The sequence below is a fragment of the Melospiza melodia genome, chromosome 3, assembly GCF_035770615.1.
Source record: "Melospiza melodia melodia isolate bMelMel2 chromosome 3, bMelMel2.pri, whole genome shotgun sequence".
Classification (NCBI taxonomy): Eukaryota; Metazoa; Chordata; class Aves; order Passeriformes; family Passerellidae; genus Melospiza; species Melospiza melodia.
In genome coordinates this window covers 100,382,956-100,402,523 of record NC_086196.1, presented here as the reverse complement: position 1 = coordinate 100,402,523, position 19,568 = coordinate 100,382,956, and the positions used below count along the sequence as shown (strand labels likewise).

General features: G+C 39.5%; 1 protein-coding gene and 1 long non-coding RNA gene across 3 annotated transcripts; one reads left to right on the top strand and one right to left on the bottom strand.

The window, feature by feature from the left end:
• Positions 1–1,162: 1,162 nt before the first annotated feature.
• On the bottom strand, positions 1,163–15,050 carry C1D (C1D nuclear receptor corepressor). Of its 2 annotated transcripts, none has more exons than XM_063152293.1 (5): positions 15,036–15,050; positions 6,516–6,662; positions 5,153–5,219; positions 4,610–4,665; positions 1,163–1,804 (listed from the first exon to the last, which is right to left on the bottom strand). In XM_063152293.1, exons 2-5 carry the CDS (start codon positions 6,654–6,656, stop codon positions 1,628–1,630), a joined length of 441 nt encoding a protein of 146 aa, XP_063008363.1. In that variant the 5' UTR covers positions 6,657–6,662; positions 15,036–15,050; the 3' UTR covers positions 1,163–1,627. The 2 variants fall into 2 exon arrangements, with proteins under 2 accessions (XP_063008363.1, XP_063008362.1); XM_063152292.1 differs by lacking the exon at positions 15,036–15,050 and adding an exon at positions 9,633–9,729.
• A 113-nt stretch (positions 15,051–15,163) lies between these two features.
• On the top strand, positions 15,164–17,515 carry LOC134416795 (uncharacterized). Its single transcript, XR_010027394.1, has 2 exons — positions 15,164–15,297; positions 15,796–17,515. It is a non-coding gene; the product is annotated as an uncharacterized LOC134416795 (long non-coding RNA).
• Positions 17,516–19,568: the final 2,053 nt, after the last annotated feature.

Here is a 19,568-nt window from a genome sequence, read left to right as displayed (position 1 = left end):
CTTTCATATTTTAAACCTTAACTAAATAAAACAAATCAAAAAAACAAAACGGAAAAAAAAAAAACCAAAAAACCAAAAAACAACTCTCCCAACTCTCTTATTTTTTTGGACTCCCAAGTCCAACAGCTCCTTCATTTGACACAACCATGACATCAACCTGAAGAAACAAAGCACCGTCATTTTAGTTTTTTATAGGCTTTTGACATATATACTCACATAAGCAGCCCTGTGGATTTGAGGCAGCAAGGTTGGGTACCCACATCTAAATAGTTCTCTTGTTAGATGGATTGAAGGCATTGCTATTTACCTGAAGAGCTTACTGTAAACAAAAATATGTAAATTCTTACCAGTCACTAAAAAAGTTTCTAGACATGTAATGAGTTTAATAAACTCGTCAATGCATTGAATTTTTTTCCTTTCAAATGTGTATTTTTAGATAACAATTAGGGAAAAACCTTCATTTTAATAATTAATTCAGTTTAGTTCACACTCTGCATTGCCTGCTGCAGCACAATGCCAAGGACAACAACCATCCACTGAACATCATTCAGCTTGCAATACCAAAGCTTCGTTCTTATCATTTTATACTAACAACAATTCCCAAACACTTGAATGAACTGCTACCCATACTGCAATTTTTGAGCTAAATCTTCTATTTTTCCTTTGTAATTGTTAATTCCTTGCTAATTGTTTAATAGCTTTTGGGCAGATAATTGAGCTTTGCATTGCAGCATATTGAAAACTGAACCCACCTAACACCCACTCTTCCTGAACAACTAATCTTCAGATTTTGAGGAAAAATACAGCATTTCCAAGATGGAGCAGTAGTTTTTATTGCACCAGAGGATCCTTTCCCTAATGAAGACTTGAGAAACACCAATAGATGGCCACACTCTTACCACCCCAGAGCACATTTCTCCCAGCATTAGCACTAAGGGAGGAGCACTGCAGCCAAAATTCCATCAAGCTCCTGCAAGTGCTGTTTCCTAATAGCCATTCCCATCCTGCTCCTTTCCTTTGGACCCCACAAACTGCCTTAGGGGATATGTAACTTTTCCACTGACTAGACACAGGGGCTTAGGGGAGAATCCAGGGTGTTTGCTAGTGGCCTTTGAAGCCCTGCTTTCTCAGAGGCAACAGAAGTAAGGAAATATTGCACACCTTCAAGTTGAAAAGAGTTTAATACAGTGAATAAACCTTACAAAACTCTAAAAAGAAGGCATTTCACACAATGCTCTTTCATAAATACCACAGACTGGATAGCAGTGTTTCAAACTTTTTAATATTGAGGAGATTGAGGACATATAAAAAAGCGTCAATAAATCACTTAAAATTTGAATTCATAGGCATTATAAACAAAACATCACTAGTATTTATTACCAGCAAGTATATGTCAGGTTATTATCATGTGAGTAATGAAATGTCCAATGTGCATCAAATGGCACTTTTAGATACACATTAAATGTGATCACCACAGTAACAAATGTTCTGGACAAAATACAATCCTGTAGAATTTTTAAGTATAAATTAATCTGTTATACAGCCCTTCTATGAGATGCATGCAGTATGCAAAACATTTCCAAGCAAGTTCTAGGTGTCCGCAATTCTTATGAGGGGAAAAAAAGATTTAGTCCCTTTGTCTCTTTTTTCCTTTAGCAGGAGTTTTGGAAGTATGTTCATTTTCTGCCTTTGGTTCCCAGAGTGCATTTTTTACAAATCTAGAAGCAGCTCCTTTATCAAGTTTGGATGCCTTTTTCTTGTCTGCTATTTCTTTGACCTTGTTCATGTATGTTCTTATTCTCTCCTAGGGAGAAAAAAAAAAGGGAAAGCATTTCAAACCATTCTCCCAAGATTGCTGCTAAAATGAATCAATGAGTAGAAGTTCTCCACACTGTACACTTCTAGAACTATAATACCTAGAAGAATAGTATTACTTAAATAAATATAACAAGCCCTTTGCAAACTTGAGACTTTCCTTTAGCATGTTTTCCATCACAGGAACCTACCCCACCATCTGCATGACACCCGCTATAACAGGAACACAAAGTCCTACAGAGATGCAGACTCTGCATCTAATTTGCAGAGATATGGGAACTGTCCTTGCAAGCAAAGTTAGAAAATAAAATAATGAACTCAGTTTGGAGTTTGACCTACATAAAGATGCCAAAATAATATTTAGGTATTTGACATATTTATGGATGCATTATCTCTTCTGTCCACAAAAAAAAAAAAAAAAAAGTCAGCAAGTCCAAGCAAAGCTAAAAAGGCATCTTACACAAAATCAAAGATGGTACAAGCATCACACATGCCTGTATCCCAGAAGTTTAGGGCTTAAGTTCCTGAAATGGTCAAGAGGTCTTATTAAAGAACTTATTTAGGGCAACCTCATGAATTTCCAGCCATATCAGAAGTTCATTTTATGGCCATAAATAACAATACAGGCTACTTCCAGGGAAAATGGCATGCCTATATGACATATCTCAGCCTATCAGTTATTTGGTGTTTATGGGGGTTTTTTTGACCAAACCACAACTTGGACTCAGCCCCCCAGAAGTATACCCTCCCAGCTTAAAAATCTCATTTATGTGCCTACTCATCCTCATCTGCTCCTGCAACAAATAAAGAAAATTACTTTGAGAGGGTAGTAAGCAGCTTTAAGATGGGAATCCCCCTCTGATAAGTGCCTGCTTCTCTTCACTGATAAGGGAGTACACTTACAGTAACTCTGCAAAATATTTAACAATTTGGTTTACAGATTTCAGTTCTACATATTTAGCCTAATATAGCCTTTAACTGTAGGGCCTTGGGATGTTATAGTCATACAAACAACAGTAATATATATACGCACATATATGTAGTGCTCTGATACCTGAATTATGAATGTGGATTAACAGAACATGTGTGGATATTGCCAAAATAAATTTTGATATTTTTCACATTTCTCACAGCCATTGCCACCTCTTTGAATCTGGAACAAAAGTTACAAGACTTACACTACAGAACTGATTTTCAACTCTTCAGTGATCATTTTAAGCTACTGTCAAAAACTTGGCCACTCCCTCTGTATCAAAAACACAGCTTTAACAAGGAGGGCTTTACAGGGTCTGAAATCATGATCAGACATAATATTTCTTTAGTGACTGAGATGGCTAATGAGAACAGATGGCAAACCTACATGCATTAACATGGGAAAAAGGATCTGGAAAATGTCAACTTGACAAAAGAAATTAATTCTGACAGCCTGAGTGTGAGTTTTATTAATACAGTTTGAATACCTGTATGTACACAAGGACAGCAATTCTACAAACAAAATAATCATGACAGAACAGTCTTTTTTAATTCCTTTTCCACATAAATGAGAATATCACAATGTCTTTGGAAGGAAGAAATGTGCATTCATTCAACCTTCATACTTACAAAAGGAGAAGAGACCTGAGTAACAAACTAGGCTATGAAAATATTCAATCTTTCTTCAGAGCTAAAACAGCAGTTGTGAAGCAAAATACAAACATAAAATACCCACAGCAGAAGAGATAAAAGTTCATAGTATCACTAAATTAACACAATACTCAAACACTACATAATATCGGAGGAACAAAAACTGACACAAAGCTCACAAAGTATTAACTGATGCATTTTTTAATATGATACAGTCTAGATTACTGAAAATCTCACCAATTTTAAAATAGAAGTATTCTTGTTATTCAGGCCAGCTTTCCGCACTTCTAGTCCTCTCTCCCATTCCACTGGTAATGTAAGGATTACATTTAAGCTAACTATTTTACATCTGCTGAGATTTAATATTTTCATTTATTCAGGAATTAAAATGAATAGCGAGAAGTCTTGATTTCTGTTTTTTCTTCAGGCTAAATGATTCAAGTTTTTAAGTCAGCAGAATTTTCAAGATAGCTGGCTTTCTATGCTGTAGTCATGCATCTAAATGGAATATGAAGACAAAACTAAAGATTTATTATAGGTAATAAATATGTCACTAATGCAGAATTACTGGACAATACACATACAACTGGTGCCAAAAAAGCTTTTAGCTTTGTTGCAGAACTGGATTCTTTACTGCTGAGAAAATGCATTATTGGAGGGCTTGGAAGGGGGAGGGGGCACTTTCCCGTCTTCGCTAATAAATCAACCACACTGTACTTTTGGAGTCTTACAAAAGTAGGAAAAGGCAGCCTCAGAGATTAACATGATTCCAAGTATTTATAAGAAAAAAAATGCCATACTGGAAGTTATAAATTATTATCAGGCCTGTAACACTTTTCCATTTAACAGACACAAGTGAAAAGCTGCTCTGCACAGAATCCAACTCTCGACCAAAGGTGGGAAAAAAGAAAAGATTATATCATTCATCATCCTTTTCTAATTTCAGCAGACTTACAACTTTACTTTAAACAGTACTGATTAAGAGCAAAAAAAATTACTTTCTTCATTTAAGGAGCCCAGCACAGCATAGAAGTAGTTAAGTAACACCCTGTAGCACATGCATGCTCTTAGGGCACTGCATCATTTTTAAATGTAGATATAAACATTTTTAAACTTCCATTTGGGCTAACCATCCTACACAGGCAGGACACATGCAATGTAAGCAACTCACCAGCTCTTGTTTCACTGGATGTTCCTTTGGATTGATTCCCTGGGTAGCCAAGTATACTACAAGAAAAAAAAAACAAGCTTGTTTTGAAACTGAAAGCTATCTATGACTGAAGACCCTATCAAGCAGTCACATAGGAAAACCAAGACTTCCACATAAAAAAAAATCAATAATAAGAATTGTTAACAGTGTCATTAAGTATCTGACAAACTATTATTAATAAATATTGCAGCTAAAATAGCCCCAACAATTAAAATGGTTAAAATTTAACAACTAAAATGGTTAAACTTTCAGTCCTTTGAAGAACAGAAAAGGCTGCCACAAAGGAACCAGAAACATTCTCACACACATACAAAATTAGCTTTTCTAAATATAGATTTTTGATTCAAAATTTCAACATCATTTACCCTATGGATGGCAATAATGTGGGTCCTCAGGGTTTTTAATTATTTGGCTATGAGATATGATTATTTAGTGTTTGTGGCTGTCCAGATGTTTGAATGCTAATCATAAATACTATGTTTTTTCTTTATACCACATACTTACCCCAGAACATAGAATTTAATGTGTATACCGAAACCAGATCCAGCTTTGCTTGCTCAAGAGGATCTAACTAGAATGAAAAAAACCACGATATTTGAAGATTTTTAAGCAAGATATGCACAGATTGTGGTAATGTGGACATTTTATAATTGCAAATGTATTAATAAAAGAATAAACACTGAAGGAGCACGTTTTTGCATCACAAGTTCACTGAGACTGTGTTTATGCCTTATTTCCATGCCATCATAGGACCATTTATTCTCTCCTCTCCAAGTATTCATGTAATTCTCCCAGGCTGAAGTTAAATGTCACAGTCCCATCCACCAAAAGCACAATCCCTTAGCATGTAGCTCTTAAGACTACTGCTCCCATAGTCAGAAATTAAGTCCCTGTTTTTTCCACAGAAACTTAATTCAAAATAGTTGTTGCTATCAATGGAAGACGAAAAAAAGTTTAAAAGTTGCTGAAACACAAACATCAATATACAATCAATGAACGTTAACATGACACATGGCAGACTGTGTCTTCAATGCATGCCAGAATACTTATGGATATAAAGCAAAGGAAGGATAAAGGTAATGAAAGGGTTTTTGTTTCCCTTAACTGTCTAAGTCAATTTATTATTTTAGTCCTATATGACTTCCAGAAACTCTGATAATATCATTGTAGAGCTCACTAGTTCTAACATGGATACTGTCAAAAGATCTGTGTTGTCAAGACCATTTTCTTCATAATTTATTTGTGTAAGAAATCCTCACAGGATGAAGAAGTTCCCTCATGTGTTGCCTTTTTCTTGTCCTACAGAAATAAATTACACATTAGGCTGTAAATGTTGTAAGACAGAGATGCTTATATGAAATTCTCAGGCACTACCTTGCTCTAATAAAAAGCCACATTTTGCAGACTTATAGCATAGCTAGAGGAGACAGCTCAGGTTCTGCAAGTCTAGACTTCTGGAATCAGATCAATTCTCACTTCTGCCAGTTCACCTTCATATCCAGCTGGGTACACCAGTTCCATTCAGTTTGCTGTGAAGAAGTCTCAATCAAAAAATGTGAGTGACCTCTCCATTATGGACGAGCATGTTAAGGAAGGTCAGGAATAAGCTATAATGTCCCTGAGCTAAATGTCTCACTGGTAAAGTTATCACTTATCAGCTTGGAAGAACGTGTGTTGCATTGTTGAGCTTGTAAGAGCATCTGGATTTCTCAGAAACATAAGGACTTAACAGTAAGTGTCAAGTGTAGGAGTGTCATTTTTTTATTTCTCAGTGCAGTGGCTGGCCTAACAGAACCTTTTATTTCAGTTCAGGCTCTCAAGTATTTGTGTGTTAACAAGAAAAAGTTTCAAAAGGAAGATAACTTACCTTTTGCAAAAGGTCACTCCTAGAAACTGACATCATTGTTTTCAGCATCTCATCTACAGAACCAAGGGACTTTTCAAATGCTGTGAGATAATCATTAATTTCAGTGGGGTATTCTTCCATGTTATTATCATCTTGTGACATTTCCACCTGGAAAGTGGAAACAAAAATAATAATCCTTTTCATTAAGTACCTACAGACTGTAGGTACTTAAAAGACTGCAATTTACAACACAAAGCATTAGCATTCATTCATTAAACATTACAAGAAATGCCTACATGTGAAGAGTTCTTGCAGATAATGCCAGCAGCAACACTGTAAAAGGTTCTGCAATTTCAGGGATATCTCCTAACTCCTGTGCAAAATGGCATGACGGAGCATTACAATTCACGCGACTTTACTGCCTATATTTGCAACAGTCCTAAAACAGTATTTAGCTTTTATAATCTGTGACAGAAAGAAATTATTTGCATGTTTAAAAGAGGTGTTCTATAAATCACACTATATAAAGAGCTACACCAAGCAGCACGCAGGACACCAGGAAAAACAAAACCAAAACTATCTAACTAACAAAATAAACCCCCAAACTACAAACCAAACCAATGGGGATACAGTCTGTCTTAGGAAGAGACATTACTTCAGCACCAGTTACGTCACGGTCAGTTCATTTAGGAGTAGATCCAAAAAATCCCCAATATGACTCTACCTGTAACAAAGCTGAGTTTGATTTTGGGATTTCAGAATACTCTTCCAATCTTGTCAACACATCAGTGCAACTAGGAAATAAGATGTGAAAAACCCCAAAGCACCCTTTTTTTGCTCCCAGAATTCACAGTACCATGGTATGGCTACTGCCAAGCCATCTGCCTGCTAGTTTATAATCAGTATCTTTAATTCCTCTCATATCATAAATCAGGGATTATATCTTGGGGAGTCAATGCCACTTAGAGTTATGTTATTTTCTACAACATCTACTGAGCAACAACTTTTTGAATGTTCTAAGGAAAAAAGAGAAGAAATATGTAATTTTCCTGCCTATTTGGTGAGCTGAATCAAGAAAAGTGGGAGCACCTGGATCACTGCAGCCTTTTCTTAGACTCAGCGTGATAATCCCACCCTCCAGGTGCTGAGTACAGAGGGAGGGAACAGAAATCAAAGAGACTGCACTTTATCTATGAACACCAAGCCACCCAGTCAGTACAAACAGCAAAGAGCTGTCACATCACTGCAGTTTTAGATAAGGATTTGATCTTTCCCTTTCCCTGGCAAGAGCATGGGATGTGCGAGAGAGGTTTATTTTTATTTATATTGTCTCTTGGAGGTTAAAAAGGAAGACGATTGGGAGAAAAAATGGTGTGAAGCTACTCAAGCTTGCCTGCAACTTCAGTTTTAACCACACCACGTGATTTCAGAAATATGATCAGGCAGTTAACAAGCCCAGCTGCACTGCTATTGTTTGCACAGTTAAGAATTATAACCCTACTCAGCTGCATGACTGCTCATCCTGCTCAGAGCTGGTTTTCACACTGAGTACAGAATCACAATGCCAACTATGCTAAAGGTCCCCTCCCCACCCCAGCATGTAACCCACACACCAAACACATAAGTATTACTTCTGTCAGCTGTGGCAGACCCAAGGAAGAGAGCTGAGCTGGACCCACAAGATGCTGCCCACAGAAAGGCAACATACCAATACAATTATTTCTGACATTCACAATAACACTTCTTGTGTTTCGTTCTACTCTACTGAACACCTGCTTTATAATCTGCCATGTTAGGTTGATTAAAAGGGTTCAGAAACAATGTTTGTTATTAACTTTTGGTCATATAATACAGCATTAAAAACCCCTCAAAACTACAAAAGAAACAATATTTTCCTGGTTTTTAGTACAGCCAAGTTTGGTTAGAAGGTGTCTGTCAACACGTTACCTACACTTACACAAACAGGGAGAGGGGTAATCCAATCCAACAATCACTTACAGATCTTTCCATCACTGCAATACTTATCCTACTATGGTCTTGATTTGACAGGCAGGCATGAGCACAGTGATAAATTCCAACTTCTCTCTCTCCCTTAATCAGTGTATCCAGCACCAGCAAGAATAAAAAAGAGAACTAACAAGAGCCTATAGCAAGTATGTGTTACCAAAATTAACTGGAGCTGGTTTACTAGGATAAGCAGTCACACATTTGAAATTCTTTTCAGTATACCAAGGTAGAATTAAGGAATAAGACAGAAGAATAAGAACATAGAAGGAAAAGATAACAAATACAGTCTGAAATACATTTTGTTATCATTGCTGTCTCATGAACCAGAAAAAATTATGTTTATCCTCATATTTACTGAATATTTACTCGACATGATTAGCCAGGAAAGGGAAAAATCTGTCTTGGTTTGAAAGGCAGGTGTCTGCCAAGGAAGGCAGGAACCTCCCTTGGAATGGAAAAATAAGACCCACTTCCCTCCAAATTATTATAAATTTGAAATTAAGGGGATGTCAGACAAAGATATGGGAAAGGAATAATAGACCTTTACTAGTATGTATGTGGATAAGAAGGCAAACAAAAACAACAATGGCAGAACACAAAAACCCGAAACAACCACAAACCCAGCCGCAGCCTCTCTCGGCTGCCGGGCACTTCCCTTCAGTGCAGTTCCGGCCACAGCCGCCAGGGGCGCTGGTGGCTCCCGGCCGGGCACGGGAGCTCAGCCGCGTTTCCCTCACGTGGTAATGGCGGGCGGGCGGGATGGCGAAGTGGGCTGCAGCAGGAACCTCGGAGCGGCGGCTGGGACTGTAGAGGCAGGCACACCCGGGGGCAAAAGAAAATGTAACGGAAAACCCCGCAGCTTTAGCAGGAGCTTCCGGGGGTCGGGTGGACACGGGGTGCTAGGTAAGAGTGTAGCAGAAAAAGCCCGAGGCAGTGTCAGAAAACGGAGAGTCTGGGCAGCAGCAGCCGCACGCAGGCGGGGAGACGCACCCTCCGGGAAGGGGGCGAGGGTCGGGTTCCGGGTTTTCCCCTGAGCTACCCCAGTAGATTGTGAAGGTCCTTTCCAGCCGGATCGGGTGTTAATTAGGTCCCAGTGTTCATCAGCAGCTGCTCTTACGAGCAAAGGCTCACCTACGGTAGGAGAAGCAGTGGGAGGACAAAAGCTCTGAAGTCGCAGCAAATCCTCCGGGCAGCAACCACAGACCGCTGTTCCTCTGTCCCTCCTCCGATGCCGAGAGAGAGAGCCGGGGCGAAGCCCAGCCCCTCACGGCCCAGCCAGAACCTCCCCTTATCTCCGCCCTTCCCAAGAAAAAGCCCCTCAGGTAAGAGAGTAGCCAGCCGCACCCTTCCCCCACCTTGGCCATTTCTTTTGTCTCTCAAAAGTATCGGTAGTTATTGTCTCTTACAACAAATGGGACAAAATTCCACGAGAGAAAGACAAAAGAAAGAAAAGGAAAAATCTTAAACTCCAACAATCGAACTTCAATGGAAGAAGGCTGCCCTTTAGCCTGTGTAAAGAACCCTTCACTGATAAGTCTGCTGCTTCTGCCTGGGGAGAGGGAAGAAATTATTAAACTTGTGTTTTCTGTTCACTTCAACAGGAACTAGCAAGTTCCTACTCCTGATGTGTAGAGACTTCTGTTATTAGTTATTATTAGTTATACTGTTGTTTCAGCATAACTAATTAAGCAGGATATACATACCAACAATGAGGCAAGTCAACAGCCTAAAATAATTTTGAGCAAACTACATTAAAAACGTGTACACTAGAAACTCCACAAAACTGTTGCTGCCAAAATCAACACATGGGTTGTGGACACACACCTGCACAATGACAAAGCCAAAGATAGCAGGGAACTCCATGACTCTCTAAACATACACCCAAAAGCTATACTGCTGTCAGTAGTTATGTTTCAGTTATTAAATAACAAACAAAATTTTCCTCAAGGTTCTTCAAGTGTTTATTTTTGTATTTTGAATAAGCAAAAACTTAAGTCAGTCCCTGAAGACAATGTTAAATAGACAGATTTTCTTCTTTGAATTTATTGACTTTCAACCAGATTTTATTTGGCACTGAGTTCTCACTTCAAAAATTAAGGATAGTAGAAATATTCAGATAAGAGAAGTAATGAAAAATTCTAGCTAGGTAAGTAAGGCAAACAATGGGGAATTCTACGGGAAATAAGAATTTTCATTATCAAGCAGTAAGACCTATGACGCATAACACATAACCTGTGGTTGTGTTACAGTGGTAACACTTTAAAATTTTGAGAATGCAAAGAAAGGTCCATAGCCCACAAACATAAAATAAAAAAAGAAATTGACTACTTTGATGAAGGACACAGAGGCAAAAAAACTGATGAAAAATGTTGTACAACTTCCTAACACAAACTTAACAGAAACAAACTTCCTTTTTAATAACCCTGAGCTGCCATGTAATTTTTGGGGAAAAACCCCATAGAATATGTATTTGAGGAAGAAAAGGACTTTAGATTGTAAAAGTAAACAATTTTCATGAGAAAATTTATGCATTGCATTTAGGTCTGTTTAAAAAAATGTTAGTTTCCATAGGTACAAAATTTCTGAATACTCTGAAATTTCTGAAAAGTTCTGAATAAATTCTCATTTATTCAAAAAGATGACTGCATTTTCTGCTTAGAACACAAGGAGCACCTTGTTCTCTTTGCAGTCAACATATCGATGTACTATAAACCAAAGCAGGTAATACAAACTGCAAAAAGGGAGGGAAATATCAGACATTATTAATGAACCACAGAAAAGACACAAATATGAAGAGGAGAAAGAGGAAATATGTCATCTTCTGCAGACTTGATAAAAACAACTACACAAGTGACAATCAAAAGCAGTTTGCTGTAGTGTTAACATGGCTATTAATCTAAGAGACCTTCATATGGCGTTCAACTTGGTTGTATTTTAAATAAAAACAAACAGAATACAGATGGTTGTGGACAATACTACTAGCAAACTGTAGTCAGTTTTCAGGTGGCTTTTATGAATAATCTTTTAATATATCTAGAGGTGATTTAACACAAGCCTTAGAAAGCAATTGCCAGCTGGCTTAAAAAGCAAAACCAAACTTCCCTCCCTGCTCACACCCCTCTCTGCCCCCAGCAAAGCCCTGACACACTGAAAGATATAAACTCTAATTAGGCCATAAGTACCTCTGTAAGAGATTTTGCTGAAGATACATGGTGAACATAGTAAAAGCTACATGCATCTGTCAACACGCTAATAAGAAACCACTTAAGCAGAAATGAAAAATGCTCAGTGTTAGCATCATGCACGTGATTTTCAACTGGAATTAAAACTGCAAGTTTGGGATAAAAATGGTGTCATTTAAATATTTTGTAACATGTAAACAGAAGACAAAAAGCGATTTAGCATTCTGCTAAATATTGCAATTCACTCATCATGCTAATTCTTGCGTATTCCTTAAACACTAAAAGGCCTTTTCTTCATACTTAGCTCAGATCCTTTATTTTTTCAGATTTTTCACCTAATAAAAATCAGATTAGGTAATTAGATTATTTCTTCTTTTCATGGATATTTACTGACTGCATAGAGGAAAAAAACAAACTAGAGAAAACAAAACCAAACCCAAAACCTTTCAGTCAGGACACATAGAACTGCTCTCAAATTCAAAATAAACTCATGAACGTCATCGATATGATAAACCATCTCTGTCAGCTCCTGAAAACTGCCACTGTCCTCCCTCTGTGTGTTCTGACTCACAACCTGCAGTGAATGCAGCTGATGTGCAAGTGCAGCAAAGTGTAACTTCTCCTCTAACACTGTAGTTTACCCCTGTGGCTGTAGGGCAACAGAACAATGAGCGTTTTAAAGTTACCAGAGATGAGAATTAAGTTATTTGGCCACAAACCTCCTTACGGCAGAGAAATCCATGTTTGCAAAGTTCTGAGTACAAGAGGCTCTAATCTGTGACAGACACATATCATTGCTGATAATAAATAATTACTTGCCCACTAGTCATCACTCTGCCCACAGGCCTGCTTTGCTTTGTCCTTGCAACCCTGCTTTGTGCAGCTGGAGAGCAAATCTAGTACAATTAGAGAACTCTTGCAATGCAAACTCACAGTTCTGTTTGCAAGAAAGATTTCCATTGCAAAAGTAAAAAAGCATACAATGAAATATCATGTATACACTAGTAGGCTTATCTTGATCCCCTTAAAAATATCCCAGCTCAAGCCACGGTATTTAAGTGGGGCATAATTTGCACTGTAGTACAACTGGTAAACAGCCCTCAAGAAATCCCTGCCTTCAAATCCAGGCTCCAGCCACCAAAAAATCCTGCACAGAGCCATCCTACAAAACAGCTCACACTTCAGCTTCCGCAGATTTGCAAGGTTTATTCTAATCTGTTTTAAAAGATTAAAATTTTAAGGGAGAGAATAGTATTATAGGCTCATTTACACTTTAGCCAATAGTGGATATCCTATGGGAAAACAGCTTGGATTAAACATCCCTCATTCACCACAGCCCCATTTATATCCACTCATGTAAAACTTCAACTCCATCTGCACAATTCATAAACCACTTTTAGTCTCTGTAATCAATTGTCCCAAATTCCACATCTTGGATGACACAGTGGTTTCTTTTTATGAACAAATCCAATATAACCTGCTTCTTGTTCAGCTCCAACCCATCAGTACACCCAGCATGAGTACAATAACAAAAACAGCTTTCTTCAGGTATGTGCAGAACACTTCTTCACGAGAGGTTTTCATAAAAGCTCCCATACTCAGATATGCTGCCACACTTCAGTTCATGTTCACTCTAAAGTGATACTAAATTTGTGTCTCTAAACTGGTCTTTAAAACATATCCTTTTCTTGGCACTGAACCTACCAGGAACTTCTTGGGCAGCAAAAGACTGTCTCATTGGACAAATCATTTTACACACAGTGGGGACAACAATCAATAATGAGTACTTCTGTCCTACCAAATTTCCAGCCAACAGGAAATTACCTGCCCGCAGTTTGCACCTCCTGTATGCTTGTAAACTATGGAGAGTTTACTACTTCTCAAACCTGCTGCCACTCTCCACTGATATCAGCACCATGAATACGAATATCCAGAATTAAAGCCGAGAGGTTTTTCCAATCCTTTTAAACTGCTGACCTAGTTTCCTTTAGCCACTGGTTCCACAATACATGTAAAAGCACTTCCCTTTACTAGAATGCAGTTTTCTGTATTTGCAATCTGTGTAGTGCCTCTCTGTACCATTCTGAACAGCAATTCAAAATGTATTTTTGACTGGTTCTTATTTGGCTGTGCTATTATTTTAATTTGGCTGTTCACTATTAGAAGCATGTTTACTCATTTTTTGGTTCAATATAATTTAGTAATTGTGAGATGTTTGTGTTCTTAGCATCAATTTTACTGATGCGGGAAAAAAACATCTACCTGGAGCTATGGTGGCCAGTCCATTCTGGTGTACTGTTTATTTATTTAGAGAAAAAGCAGATCACAAATGAAAAAACAATGCTAAAAATCTTAGGCCACTTCAAAGAAAAAGGCACTTATCATAAAGGTTTGTGTAACTTGCATGCTGCTTTTGTGACATGAAGCCTGAAAATTCTACCAGTTTCAAGTTTCTCACACTCTGGAGAAGAGCCTTGGGTCGAGTGTTTTCTCATTTCCTTACCAATGGTCATACTGCCACAGGATGACAATAGCTAGGTATTTTAGATTTGAAGTGGTTTTTTTATACTTTTAAAACCAAGAAACGTGCCAGACACATTTCAGTATTGATTCTAAAATCCAGTTCTTCCATTTTTGTTTGTCTCAAAATGAGGCCTTTTAATTGGCAGCTTTTAAAGTTTAATTTGCTAGTGGAAGTCCATTCCACAATGCTGGCAGCAACTAAGCTTGTGGTCAGAAAGCTGTGACAAAGTGTAAGGAAGGGGACATTTTGACCTTAGCAGCAAGATAAGAGCTACAGAAATTTCATTACAAGGTACTCATAACTTTAAATACTACCTGCCCTTCGTTAGGTGCTGCTTAACTGTGCTCACGGCCGGTATATGCACGCTGTACTTTCTCTTTGAAAAATTTAGCCAAGTTCTCAAGGCTCCTCAAGTTGCCACACTATTTTCCCAATTTTTAACAGGAATGTAACCGTTTACTGCCTACAGAACGTCCATCCTCAAAAAATGCAAAAAAAGCCTGCACGTACACCTAAGCAAGTCGTAAACATGTCGTATATTAAACATTCAAGGCCAGGCCGGTTGGAGCTCTAAGCCCCCTCGCCTAGTGGAAGGTGTCCCTGTCCATAGCAGAGGGGTTGGAACGACACGATCTTTAAAATCCTTTCCACCCCAAACCACGCTGTGATTCCATACACCGCGTTTGTGACGCCCACAGCGCACGCACAGCCTCCGACAGCACGTTCCCCCGTCCCCAAGGCCTCGGGAAAGGCCTGAAGCCACAGGAAGGGGCACGGCAAAGGCCCGAAGCCTCAGGAAGGGGCACGGCCGGGGGTGGCCGCGCTTACCTGCGGGCGGGCGGGCGGGCGGGCGGGCGAGCAGCGCGTGCGGCTCCCGGGCACGGCGACGGCGGGGCGGGAGCGCGCCCGCCACCGGCGGTGACGTCAGGGAGCGCAGCGGGATGCGGAAGCGGCGCTGTGGCGAGGCAGCCTTAAGGGGAAACGATTCCAATCTCGTTAGTGCGCTTGGTCGGAAGGGAGCCAGGCAATTGGGCCCGCAAACAACCAGAAAATTTGATTAGGAAGTCATGGACTCGTCATAGGAGTTGGTGTAAGTTAGTCCCTGACATGCACGGAAAGCGCACGGCAGGGGGTTTTACAGAAAGGAGAAGGGGCACAGGGAAGAGAGAAAGGAGGAGAAGAATTAAAGGGGGAAGAGAGAGAAAGAGAGAGGGAAAGGGAAAGGGATCCAGCTAATGTTCAGGGCAAGGATACCTTTTTATGGATAGGTTTCACTGCCCTGAAGACTCGTTTCTCTCTTTCTGTGTAAATTAGTTCTCATGCAGTCTGTTCTATCAAGGGTCTTGATCCCTCCTACAGCGCATGCCCGTCTTGGCCTCATTCCTCTGCTTGCATTGTGGTTTATTGTGCTTATCTCCAAGAACTTAAGCAAGGATGTTTGTCTGAGAAAAGTGGTACCCTACCTCCTCGTGGCCCCCTTCTCCAGTCACAACTTGTTCTTCTTCACGGTGTGTAATACCAACAGTCTTTTGCTATTACCAAGAATTCATGTCTGATGTGATTCCTGTCTGATTCATTGGTTCCACAGCCATCCAGTTATACATTGGACCCTTATCTTCTGGGATTCTACAGTGGGAAGGGAGATGCTCTTTTAAAGCAGAAACATGCTTTCCAGCGGCTGGCTTCTCTGAATGGAGAAGGTAAACAGCCAGCATGACATATCTCCAGCTGTTCCCAAGCTCTTGCAGTTGCTTCCTGGAAAAAAGGAGACACAAACTGTGTGTAGAGATGGTCTCCTAAAGCCAGAGATTGCATGGAGTCATCCCAGGGGGTCGGCACTGGTTCCTGCCTGACACTGCACATCTTCACCTCACCCTCAAGTGAGAGTTGGTTTCCAGTTGTGTTATTTGCTGTGTTTTCCACTGTGTTTCTCCACTAGTCCAAATGAGGCTACCACAGGAATTGGAAAGACAGAGCACCTCTTCTACAAGGGAATTGGTTCAGCCTGGAAAAGTGGCTTAGGGGTGATCTATTTGCTGCCTCCAGTTCCTGAAGGGAACCCACAAGAAAGAGCGGGACGTTTTACAAGGGCATGTGATGACAGGACAAGAGGGAATGGATCCAAAGCAAGCGTGGTTTTAGATTAGGTATTAGGAAAAAATTCTTGACTGTGAGGGTGGTGAGGCACTGGAGCAGGTTGTCCAGAGAAGTGAATGTCCCATCCCTTGAAGTGTTCCAAGCCAGGCTGCAGGGGCTCTAAGCAGCCTGGTCCAGTGAAATGTATCCCTGCCAATGGCAGGGATTGGAACTAGAGGAACCCTAAGGTCCCTTCCAACCCAAGCTATTCTAGGATTCTATAAGATTTCAGCAAATAAATCTGGGTTCAAAATGCAGTGGATTAATATTTCTCCACTGCAAGAGCTCACTGACTGGAAGATTGTACCAACACATCTGTGGCTCCAAAAGATAAGATCCGCATTTTACAGGTTTACATTCTGATAAATAGTAAAGCAGAAGTCAGTATCTGCATCAACAGTATTGCCATCACTTGCCAAAGACCTCTTTTTGCCTCCTGTTCACAAGCTCATCTGAGGATTATTGTAAATTAGGTTTTGAAGCCTATCCCCTCCAAGATAAGATCGCTGGAGTCCTTCATCATAGTTAAGAGGGCCTCCTCTCAGTAGGTTACCAGGAGCCTGCATGTGGCTGACTAAGGTTTGGCTGGTTGCTTGAGGAAAATGTGCTGAGCTGGCTTGCTCAGCAACAGAGTATCTAGAGAAAGAGAAAAACAGGTCCTGTCTGGAGAAGGACCAGTTCAAGGCTGGGGAAAGTAGAGTTATATCTCTAGGGGAAACAGGAGTAGAACTTGGGGATCTTACCTAGCTCCAGTGCACTTCCCTGCACCTTCAATACTTAAAAAAATACCACAAAAGTGAGCTTCCTTTTAATAAGCTGGTTTACATCATCTAAGTGCTATGCTATGTCAATTCTAATTAGATCAGTGTGTACTGCAAATGAGAGTCTTTCTACCTAGTCCCAGTTGGAAGCATATCTAAAAATCTTCAGATGACATTGTTACTTGTTTACATCTTGCCTCCTTTTCCTGCAAGAGATTTGAAAGTTTAACTTCTCAGTTTCAATCAAAAGTGGCTGCAAATGTGTATTATAAAAGCAGCAAACACAGGGATTATTTAAGAGCCTTTCAGCCATATGTGGGACACGTACAGGTGGTAGAATCACTGGGGTAGAGAATGGTATCCCTACTGTGTGCAAATATTTTGTTGTAATAATAAAATTTTTTCACTGCATTTTCGTAGACATTTCTTATTTTCAAAAAACACAGTCTTAATTATTTCCTCATGCTCATTTTTACTAGTACAAGTACAAAATTATGCACTGTAAATAAAAGGGAATTTAGGAGAGTTTTCTTTAAAAAATATTCAGAAATGGAACAGTCTGAAGGGTAACAGAGAATTAGCAAGACCTGCACTCCTAAATAGAATAATACTTTGCAATTCAAGTATGCCAAATGTGTAAAAGGAGGTTAGAACACTTAACATATGTTTAGTTCATTCGTACCTCAGTATTCACATGTCACAGACCCGGAAATACAGAGAGGGGATTTGATTGATAGACTAATTGATTTGCCAAATATTAGGTAGAAATTGTTGCCAGAGTCTTATTTCCTAAACACAATATTTTGTTTCAATTACAAGATCAAAGGGAAATGCAACACGTGCTGATCAATGTTCAGATTCAGCCAACTCTGTTTGTAGAAGATTGTAACCATGCAGAGCATTAATGCAGTACAGATTGTGCTCTGTATTCCCTGGTCATACAGTGTGGCTCTGTCTCCTTCTACTGGTTTACATTTGTTGTAGATTTGCTGCTACTGGCTCTGGACAGATTTATACTTTTGTTCAGTTAATGGAGTTCCTCCACTGAGTGCCTACACTGAGTGCCAAGTCTTGGAATTTCTTGAGCCAATTCACTCAGGAGATTATTAGGTATAAAAGCATTCATTTTCTGCTTAAAGGCTGCACTGCTTGTTTGGTTTTCTGGAGCAGTGAGTGAGGAGTTAAGAATCCACATTTATCCCAGCCAAAATCTGACTGAGATACAGCTCATATAATGCAAATGGTTTATGCTGGTGCCACTCTGAAAATATATTATTATTTTATATATGGATATCTATAGACAAGTCTATCCACAAAAAGCTGTACTGGCATCTGGTACTTAATGGAAACCATTTAATTTGAGAGGTCTATGAATGATTATTGATTTTTCTCAATCATTCCTGAAACAAGATCAAACAACCCTGAATATTTTTGCCGAAGCAAAGTGACAAGCATCTTTAAAATAATTACTGCATTATTATGATGCATCTCATCAACTGTACATACAACATAATGATTCCTGCAAAGTCTAAGTTCTTTGTGGAGCAAAGTGGAGGCCAAATCCTGTAGTCTTGGCCTCACTGGAATCACTATACAGCCTGGGTCATGCAAAGAACCAGAGCCTGATGTACAGACCAGCTGTGGCAACTCCATCTCCCTGAAACAACGCCACTGAAAAAGCTGTGGGAGATGTCATGCATAAGACAATGTAAATGAAAAAATTTAGCCTATATTCTTCTGCTGTGAATCTGGTGAGAATATAACAAAGATTACTAAGAAGCTACTTGTAACAAAAAGGTTAATAAACCATTGGCAGGATAAAAATACAGACTCTAAAATCAGACTAAAAATTTGGCAAGCAGACCAGTCTGGGAGATTGTTGAAGGAAGGAGACCAGGACACCAGATGGTTCATCACAGGTCCAGTTTATTGAAGAAAGCATCAAACACTTATACAGCAAATAATAAGCTTATGAATATTCTGTAAGCCAAGCAATCTATTGGTTAAACTATACCATTAACTCTTCCTCATTCCTTAGGGCCTACATTCTCTACTTCTCACGTCTCGCTGTCTATTTCTTTATCATACTCCGCTAGGCCCAAGGACATGTTATCTTTGCAGGTGCAAGATTTAGAATTAGCCACGGCTTTGTACTTTTCCAGTCTCTAGTCAGCTAAAATCCCAACAGGAGATGTTCATGTGTCTAGTACACATGTGTCTGAAGGGCACCTTGGGTCTTTTGGAATAGACATTTTGTTATTGTGAGGCCCACTTCTTGGCAGTGTAATCTAATGAATTTGCAATCTAATGAATTTGCAGTGTAATCTAATAAATCTGCAATCCCAGTGTGGGCATAGGGTGTAGCAGGAATAAACTGAAGCACAAACATCCATCTGCTTGCCAGTGTCGCCTGACGTGCACTTGTTCCTTGGTGGATGAAGGGTGAGTACCCAATGTTTCCTCT